General features: G+C 45.1%; 1 protein-coding gene across 1 annotated transcript; it reads right to left on the bottom strand.

Moving 5' to 3' along the window:
- Positions 1–1,651: 1,651 nt before the first annotated feature.
- Positions 1,652–10,438, bottom strand: LOC129850924 (acidic amino acid decarboxylase GADL1-like). The gene is made up of 5 exons (XM_055917091.1): positions 10,313–10,438; positions 8,258–8,312; positions 7,171–7,287; positions 5,794–5,858; positions 1,652–1,757 (listed from the first exon to the last, which is right to left on the bottom strand). Exons 2-5 carry the CDS (start codon positions 8,303–8,305, stop codon positions 1,667–1,669), a joined length of 321 nt encoding a protein of 106 aa, XP_055773066.1. The 5' UTR covers positions 8,306–8,312; positions 10,313–10,438; the 3' UTR covers positions 1,652–1,666.
- Between the last annotated feature and the right edge of the window lie 260 nt (positions 10,439–10,698).

The following is a 10,698-nucleotide window of genomic DNA, read 5'->3' as shown; positions in this document are numbered from 1 at the left end:
CGTAGCTTCCATATCAATACCAATACATACACACACACTATCTAGGAGGAGGAGGAGGAGGAGGAGGAGGAGGAGAACGTAGCTTCCATATCAATACCAATACATACACACACACTATCTAGGAGGAGGAGGAGGAGGAGGAGGAGGAGGAGAACGTAGCTTCCATATCAATACCAATACATACACACACACTATCTAGGAGGAGGAGGAGGAGGAGGAGGAGGAGGAGGAGGAGAACGTAGCTTCCATATCAATACCAATACATACACACACACTATCTAGGAGGAGGAGGAGGAGGAGGAGGAGGAGGAGAACGTAGCTTTCATATCAATACCAATACATACACACACACTATCTAGGAGGAGGAGGAGGAGGAGGAGGAGGAGGAGAACGTAGCTTCCATATCAATACCAATACATACACACACACTATCTAGGAGGAGGAGGAGGAGGAGGAGGAGGAGGAGAACGTAGCTTCCATATCAATACCAATACATACACACACACTATCTAGGAGGAGGAGGAGGAGGAGGAGGAGGAGAACGTAGCTTCCATATCAATACCAATACATACACACACACTATCTAGGAGGAGGAGGAGGAGGAGGAGGAGGAGGAGAACGTAGCTTCCATATCAATACCAATACATACACACACACTATCTAGGAGGAGGAGGAGGAGGAGGAGGAGGAGAACGTAGCTTCCATATCAATACCAATACATACACACACACTATCTAGGAGGAGGAGAACGTAGCTTCCATATCAATACCAATACACACACACACACTATCTAGGAGGAGGAGGAGGAAGAGGAGGAGGAGGAGGAGAACGTAGTAGCTTCCATATCAATACCACATACATACACACACACTATCTAGGAGGAGGAGAACGTAGCTTCCATATCAATACCAATACATACACACACACTATCTAGGAGGAGGAGGAGGAGGAGGAGGAGGAGGAGAACGTAGCTTCCATATCAATACCAATACATACACACACACTATCTAGGAGGAGGAGGAGGAAGAGGAGGAGGAGGAGAACGTAGCTTCCATATCAATACCAATACATACACACACACTATCTAGGAGGAGGAGAACGTAGCTTCCATATCAATACCAATACATACACACACACTATCTACGTCAAAGGAGGAGGAAGAGAATGGGGAATAGAATGAGGAAGAGGAGGAGGAAATGGAGGAAGAGGAGGAAGAGAATGAAGAGGAGGAGGATGAGGAGAATGAAGATAATGAGGAACAGGAGGAAATGGAGGAAGAGGAGGAAGATGAGGAGGATGTGGAGGAAGAGGAGGAAGATGTGGAGGAAGAGAATGAAGAGGAGGAGGATGAGGAGAATGAAGATAATGAGGAACAGGAGGAAATGGAGGAAGAGGAGGAAGATGAGGAGGATGTGGAGGAAGAGGAGGAAGATGTGGAGGAAGAGAATGAAGAGGAGGAGGAAGATAATGAGGAGGAGGAGAAACAATGAGAACGAGATTTCGCTACACTCCCAACAACACCTGCTAACCATGTGTAAGTGACCAATAGACTGATTTGATTTGAGGAAGAGGATGATGAAGATGATGAAGGTGAGGAAGAAGGGGGGAAGAGGAAGATAAGGAAGAAGGGGGGAAGAGGAAGATGATGAGGAAGAGGAGGCCGTGTTTAGCGTACCGTTTTGTCCCGAACCATGAATGCACAGCACTGTAGACCAGCCATCAGCATCTTGTGAGGATTCCATGCTACTGAGTTGGCTCTAAGAGGGAAACAAAGCAACAGAAAGGATTTTAAACCTATGTGTCATTATGAACAGTTCATCCCTGTTGTCTTACTGCCACCTCCAGATATACCTGTTGTTCCACCTCCAGATATACCTGTTGTCTTACTGCCACCTCCAGATATACCTGTTGTTCCACCTCCAGATATACCTGTTGTCTTACTGCCACCTCCAGATATACCTGTTGTCTTACTGCCACCTCCAGATATACCTGTTGTCTTACTGCCACCTCCAGATATACCTGTTGTCTTACTGCCACCTCCAGATATACCTGTTGTCTTACTGCCACCTCCAGATATACCTGTTGTTCCACCTCCAGATATACCTGTTGTCTTACTGCCACCTCCAGATATACCTGTTGTCTTACTGCCACCTCCAGATATACCTGTTGTCTTACTGCCACCTCCAGATATACCTGTTGTCTTACTGCCACCTCCAGATATACCGGTTGTCTTACTGCCACCTCCAGATATACCTGTTGTTCCACCTCCAGATATACCTGTTGTTCCACCTCCAGATATACCTGTTGTCTTACTGCCACCTCCAGATATACCTGTTGTTCCACCTCCAGATATACCTGTTGTTCCACCTCCAGATATACCTGTTGTCTTACTGCCACCTCCAGATATACCTGTTGTCTTACTGCCACCTCCAGATATACCTGTTGTCTTACTGCCACCTCCAGATATACCTGTTGTCTTACTGCCACCTCCAGATATACCTGTTGTTCCACCTCCAGATATACCTGTTGTCTTACTGCCACCTCCAGATATACCTGTTGTCTTACTGCCACCTCCAGATATACCTGTTGTCTTACTGCCATCTCCAGATATACCTGTTGTCTTACTGTCACCTCCAGATATACCTGTTGTCTTACTGTCACCTCCAGATATACCTGTTGTCTTACTGCCACCTCCAGATATACCTGTTGTCTTACTGCCATCTCCAGATATACCTGTTGTCTTACTGCCATCTCCAGATATACCTGTTGTCTTACTGTCACCTCCAGATATACCTGTTGTCTTACTGCCACCTCCAGATATACCTGTTGTCTTACTGCCACCTCCAGATATACCTGTTGTTCCACCTCCAGATATACCTGTTGTCTTACTGCCACCTCCAGATATACCTGTTGTCTTACTGCCACCTCCAGATATACCTGTTGTCTTACTGCCACCTCCAGATATACCTGTTGTTCCACCTCCAGATATACCTGTTGTCTTACTGCCACCTCCAGATATACCTGTTGTTTTACTGCCACCTCTAGATATACCTGTTGTCTTACTGTCACCTCCAGATATACCTGTTGTCTTACTGCCACCTCTAGATATACCTGTTGTTCCACCTCCAGATATACCTGTTGTCTTACTGCCACCTCCAGATATACCTATTGTTCCACCTCCAGATATACCTGTTGTCTTACTGCCACCTCCAGATATACCTGTTGTCTTACTGTCACCTCCAGATATACCTGTTGTCTTACTGTCACCTCCAGATATACCTGTTGTCTTACTGCCACCTCCAGATATACCTGTTGTCTTACTGCCACCTCCAGATATACCTGTTGTCTTACTGCCACCTCCAGATATACCTGTTGTTCCACCTCCAGATATACCTGTTGTCTTACTGCCATCTCCAGATATACCTGTTGTCTTACTGCCACCTCCAGATATACCTGTTGTCTTACTGCCACCTCTAGATATACCTGTTGTCTTACTGCCACCTCCAGATATACCTGTTGTCTTACTGCCACCTCTAGATATACCTGTTGTCTTACTGCCACCTCCAGATATACCTGTTGTCTTACTGCCATCTCCAGATATACCTGTTGTCTTACTGCCACCTCCAGATATACCTGTTGTCTTACTGCCACCTCCAGATATACCTGTTGTCTTACTGCCACCTCTAGATATACCTGTTGTCTTACTGCCACCTCCAGATATACCTGTTGTCTTACTGCCACCTCTAGATATACCTGTTGTCTTACTGCCACCTCTAGATATACCTGTTGTTCCACCTCCAGATATACCTGTTGTCTTACTGCCACCTCCAGATATACCTGTTGTCTTACTGCCACCTCCAGATATACCTGTTGTTTTACTGCCACCTCCAGATATACCTGTTGTCTTACTGCCACCTCCAGATATACCTGTTGTCTTACTGCCACCTCTAGATATACCTGTTGTCTTACTGCCACCTCTAGATATACCTGTTGTTCCACCTCCAGATATACCTGTTGTCTTACTGCCACCTCCAGATATACCTGTTGTCTTACTGCCACCTCCAGATATACCTGTTGTTTTACTGCCACCTCCAGATATACCTGTTGTTCCACCTCCAGATATACCTGTTGTCTTACTGCCACCTCTAGATATACCTGTTGTCTTACTGCCACCTCTAGATATACCTGTTGTTCCACCTCCAGATATACCTGTTGTCTTACTGCCACCTCCAGATATACCTGTTGTCTTACTGCCACCTCCAGATATACCTGTTGTTTTACTGCCACCTCCAGATATACCTGTTGTTCCACCTCCAGATATACCTGTTGTCTTACTGCCACCTCCAGATATACCTGTTGTCTTACTGCCACCTCCAGATATACCTGTTGTCTTACTGCCACCTCCAGATATACCTGTTGTCTTACTGCCACCTCCAGATATACCTGTTGTTCCACCTCCAGATATACCTGTTGTTCCACCTCCAGATATACCTGTTGTCTTACTGCCACCTCCAGATATACCTGTTGTTCCACCTCCAGATATACCTGTTGTCTTACTGCCACCTCCAGATATACCTGTTGTCTTACTGCCACCTCCAGATATATCTGTTGTCTTACTGCCACCTCCAGATATACCTGTTGTTCCACCTCCAGATATACCTGTTGTCTTACTGTCACCTCCAGATATACCTGTTGTCTTACTGCCACCTCCAGATATACCTGTTGTTCCACCTCCAGATATACCTGTTGTCTTACTGCCACCTCCAGATATACCTGTTGTTCCACCTCCAGATATACCTGTTGTCTTACTGCCACCTCCAGATATACCTGTTGTTCCACCTCCAGATATACCTGTTGTCTTACTGCCACCTCCAGATATACCTGTTGTCTTACTGCCACCTCCAGATATACCTGTTGTCGTACTGCCACCTCCAGATATACCTGTTGTCTTACTGCCACCTCTAGATATACCTGTTGTTCCACCTCCAGATATACCTGTTGTTCCACCTCCAGATATACCTGTTGTCTTACTGCCACCTCCAGATATACCTGTTGTCTTACTGCCACCTCCAGATATACCTGTTGTCTTACTGCCACCTCCAGATATACCTGTTGTCTTACTGCCACCTCCAGATATACCTGTTGTCTTACTGCCACCTCCAGATATACCTGTTGTTCCACCTCCAGATATACCTGTTGTCTTACTGCCACCTCCAGATATACCTGTTGTTCCACCTCCAGATATACCTGTTGTTCCACCTCCAGATATACCTGTTGTCTTACTGCCACCTCCAGATATACCTGTTGTTCCACCTCCAGATATACCTGTTGTCTTACTGCCACCTCCAGATATACCTGTTGTCTTACTGCCACCTCCAGATATACCTGTTGTTCCACCTCCAGATATACCTGTTGTCTTACTGCCACCTCCAGATATACCTGTTGTTCCACCTCCAGATATACCTGTTGTCTTACTGCCACCTCCAGATATACCTGTTGTCTTACTGCCACCTCCAGATATACCTGTTGTCTTACTGCCACCTCTAGATATACCTGTTGTCTTACTGCCACCTCCAGATATACCTGTTGTCTTACTGCCACCTCCAGATATACCTGTTGTTCCACCTCCAGATATACCTGTTGTTCCATCTCCAGATATACCTGTTGTCTTACTGCCACCTCCAGATATACCGGTTGTCTTACTGCCACCTCCAGATATACCTGTTGTCTTACTGTCACCTCCAGATATACCTGTTGTCTTACTGCCACCTCCAGATATACCTGTTGTCTTACCTGTGAATGCCCTGTAGCAGGTATCTGTGTTTCTTAGACACCAGGGCTCCTCCTCCCCAACATGCCTACAGGACGGACAGAGAAGAGACAGAGAACAGACAGAGAACATACAGAGAAGAGACAGAGAAGAGACAGAGAAGAGACAGAGAAGAGACAGAGAAGAGACAGAGAACAGACAGAGAAGAGACAGAGAAGAGACAGAGAACAGACAGAGAACAGACAGAGAAGAGACAGAGAAGAGACAGAACAGACAGAGAAGAGACACAGAAGAGACAGAGAAGAGACAGAGAACAGACAGAGAACAGACAGAGAACAGACAGAGAACAGATAGAGAAGAGACAGAGAAGAGACAGAGAAGAGACAGAGAAGAGACAGAGAAGAGACAGAGAACAGACAGAGAACAGACAGAGAAGAGACAGAGAAGAGACAGAGAAGAGACAGAGAACAGACAGAGAACAGACAGAGAACAGACAGAGAAGAGACAGAGAAGAGACAGAGAAGAGACAGAGAAGAGACAGAGAACAGACAGAGAAGAGACAGAGAAGAGACAGAGAAGAGACAGAGAACAGACAGAGAACAGACAGAGAACAGACAGAGAAGAGACAGAGAAGAGACAGAACAGACAGAGAAGAGACACAGAAGAGACAGAGAAGAGACAGAGAACAGACAGAGAACAGACAGAGAACAGATAGAGAAGAGAGACAGAGAAGAGACAGAGAACAGACAGAGAACAGACAGAGAACAGACAGAGAAGAGACAGAGAAGAGACAGAACAGACAGAGAAGAGACACAGAAGAGACAGAGAAGAGACAGAGAACAGACAGAGAACAGACAGAGAACAGATAGAGAAGAGAGACAGAGGACAGAGAACAGACAGAGAACAGATAGAGAACAGACAGAGAACAGATAGAGAAGAGAGACAGAGGACAGAGAACAGACAGAGAACAGACAGAGAACAGACAGAGAACAGATAGAGAAGAGAGACAGAGGACAGAGAACAGACAGAGAACAGATAGAGAACAGACAGAGAACAGATAGAGAAGAGAGACAGAGGACAGAGAACAGACAGAGAACAGACAGAGAACAGACAGAGAACAGATAGAGAAGAGAGACAGAGGACAGAGAACAGACAGAGAACAGACAGAGAAGAGACAGAACAGACAGAGAAGAGACAGAGAACAGACAGAGAACAGACAGAGAAGAGACAGAGAACAGACAGAGAAGAGACAGAGAACAGATAGAGAACAGACAGAGAAGAGGGTGATTGAGTGAATGATTAAAGGAACAAACAAACGACTGAACAATGCACAAACGGATCGATGGATCGATAGATCGATAAATGAATGAAAGAACGATCTTTAATGAAGATCCACTTACATCTACATGCATCCATAGATTGTGTCGTTCACAGATGTCAGCTATCTCCTCCAGCGGGTCGAAGGCCCCTAGTACGGTGGTCCCTGCTGTGGCGTTCACCATGAAGGGCAACGCTCCCTGTCAACAACAACAAAAACAACAACAACAATATAATCCCACTGGGCACACACTGGTTGAATCAACGTCGTGTCCACGTCATCTCAATGACATTACATTAAACCAACGTGGAACAGACGGTGAATTGACATCTGTGCCCAGTGGGATTGTTACTCTATCATCCTGGTCATTAATACTATACACCATCAGAGGACAACAATATAATGTAACTCCATCACCCTGGTCATTAATACTATACACCATCAGAGGACAACAATATACTGTTACTCCATCACCCTGGTTACTAATACTATACACCATCAGAGGACAACAGTATACTGTTACTCCATCACCCTGGTCATTAATACTATACACCATCAGAGGACAACAATATACTGTTACTCCATCACCCTGGTCATTAATACTATAAACCATCAGAGGACAACACTAACGTTCACCATGGGTATAATCAACAGCAGTTCCCTAACGTTCACCATGGGTATAATCAACAGCAGTTCCCTAACGTTCACCATGGGTATAATCAACAGCAGTTCCCTAAACTTCATCATGGGTATAATCAACAGCAGTTCCCTAACCTTCACCATGGGTATAATCAACAGCAGTTCCCTAACCTTCACCATGGGTATAATCAACAGCAGTTCTCTAACCTTCACCATGGGTATAATCAACAGCAGTTCTCTAACCTTCACCATGGGTATAATCAACAGCAGTTCCCTAACCTTCACCATGGGTATAATCAACAGCAGTTCCCTAACCTTCACCATGGGTATAATCAACAGCAGTTCCCTAACCTTCACCATGGGTATAATCAACAGCAGTTCCCTAACCTTCACCATGGGTATAATCAACAGCAGTTCTCTAACCTTCACCATGGGTATAATCAACAGCAGTTCCCAGTTCCCGAATGTGTTACATAACCTATCTGACACCAAACAACCTTGCTGACTCCATTCCTAGTTCTCCTTCTCACCTCATCTTTGGCTCTCTGTACTTGCTTCTCAAACTCTGCTGGAATCATCTTCCCTCTGAGAAACAAAGACACAGAACGAAAGATTAACAAGGATTAGTAAAAACGCAGGTGTCATAGTGGACAGTGACAACAGAAGCGTGTGGTGTGGACAGTGGAAGTAACCGTGTAACTGTAGCAGTAACTAGCAGTAACTAGCAGTAACTGTAGTAGTAACCAGCAGTAACCAGCAGTAACTAGCAGTAACTGTAGCAGGAACCAGCAGTAACCGTGTAACTGTAGCAGTAACTAGCAGTAACTGTAGGAGTAACTAGCAGTAACTAGCAGTAACTAGCAGTAACCAGCAGTAACTGTGTAACTGTAGTAGTAACCAGCAGTAACCAGCAGTAACTAGCAGTAACTGTAGCAGGAACCAGCAGTAATCGTGTAACTGTAGCAGTAACTAGCAGTAACTGTAGCAGTAACTAGCAGTAACTAGCAGTAACTAGCAATAACTGTAGCAGGAACCAGCAGTAACCGTGTAACTGTAGCAGTAACTAGCAGTAACCAGCAGTAACCAGCAGTAACTGTGTAACTGTAGCAGGAACCAGCAGTAACCGTGTAACTGTAGAAGTAACTAGCAGTAACTGTAGCAGGAACCAGCAGTAACCGTGTAACTGTAGCAGTAACTAGCAGTAACCAGCAGTAACTGTAGCAGTAACTGTAGCAGTAACCAGCAGTAACCAGCAGTAACTGTAGCAGTAACCAGCAGTAACCAGCAGTAACCGTGTAACTGTAGTAGTAACCAGCAGTAACCAGCAGTAACTGTAGCAGTAACCAGCAGTAACCAGCAGTAACTAGCAGTAACTGTAGCAGTAACCAGCAGTATCCAGCAGTAACCAGCAGTAACTGTAGCAGTAACCGGCAGTAACCAGCAGTAACCGTGTAACTGTAGTAGTAACCAGCAGTAACTAGCAGTAACCGTGTAACTGTAGCAGTAACCAGCAGTAACCAGCAGTAACAGTGTAACTGTAGCAGTAACCAGCAGTAACCGTGTAACTGTAGCAGTAACTAGCAGTAACCAGCAGTAACTAGCAGTAACTGTGTAATTGTAGCAGTAACCAACGTAACTGTGTAACTGTAGCAGTAACCAGCAGTAACTAGCAGTAACCAGTGTAACTGTAGCAGTAACCAGTGTAACTGTAGCAGTAACCAGCAGTAACCGTGTAACTGTAGCAGTAACTAGCAGTAACCAGCAGTAACCAGCAGTAACCAGCAGTAACCGTGTAACTGTAGCAGTAACCGTGTAACTGTAGCAGTAACTAGCAGTAACCAGTGTAACTCTAGCAGTAACCAGTGTAACTGTAGCAGTAACCAGCAGTAACCGTGTAACTGTAGCAGTAACTAGCAGTAACCAGCAGTAACCAGCAGTAACCAGCAGTAACCAGCAGTAACTAGCAGTAACTAGCAATAACTGTAGCAGGAACCAGCAGTAACCAGTGTAACTGTAGCAGTAACCGTGTAACTGTAGCAGTAACTAGCAGTAACCGTGTAACTGTAGCAGTAACCAGCAGTAACCAGCAGTAACCAGCAGTAACCAGCAGTAACTAGCAGTAACTAGCAATAACTGTAGCAGGAACCAGCAGTAACCAGTGTAACTGTAGCAGTAACCGTGTAACTGTAGCAGTAACTAGCAGTAACTAGCAGTAACCGTGTAACTGTAGCAGTAACTAGCAGTAACCGTGTAACTGTAGCAGTAACCGTGTAACTGTAGCAGTAACCGTGTAACTGTAGCAGTAACTAGCAGTAACCGTGTAACTGTAGCAGTAACCAGCAGTAACCAGCAGTAAGCAGCAGTAACCAGCAGTAACTAGCAGTAACCGTGTAACTGTAGCAGTAACTAGCAGTAACTGTGTAACTGTAGCAGTAACCAGCAGTAACCGTGTACCTGTAGCAGTAACCAGCAGTAACCAGCAGTAACCAGCAGTAACCAGCAGTAACCGTGTAACTGTAGCAGTAACTAGCAGTAACTGTGTAACTGTAGCAGTAACCAGCAGTAACCAGCAGTAACCAGCATACCTCTTATCTGACGGGATCACATAAACATTGTTGGTGCCAATTCCCAGGAAAGCTGCTGCTTTGGCAACAGAGTAATGACACTGAAAAGAACAATGAGAGAAACATGTCACTGAGGGAGAACTGGTTAATCAACAAAATGACTAGTCTGGACAGGATCCACAATAAGGTGCTATATTAATGACCAGTCTAGACAGGATCCACAATAAGGTGCTATATTAATGACCAGTCTAGACAGGATCCACAATAAGGTGCTATATTAATGACCAGTCTAGACAGGATCCACAATAAGGTGCTATATTAACGACCAGTCTAGACAGGATCCACAATAAGGTGCTATATTAATGCCCAGTCTAGACAGGATCCACAATAAGGTGCTATATTAATGA

This window comes from Salvelinus fontinalis, unplaced genomic scaffold (assembly GCF_029448725.1).
Source record: "Salvelinus fontinalis isolate EN_2023a unplaced genomic scaffold, ASM2944872v1 scaffold_2487, whole genome shotgun sequence".
Classification (NCBI taxonomy): Eukaryota; Metazoa; Chordata; class Actinopteri; order Salmoniformes; family Salmonidae; genus Salvelinus; species Salvelinus fontinalis.
This window is presented reverse-complemented; position numbering and strand designations above follow the sequence as displayed.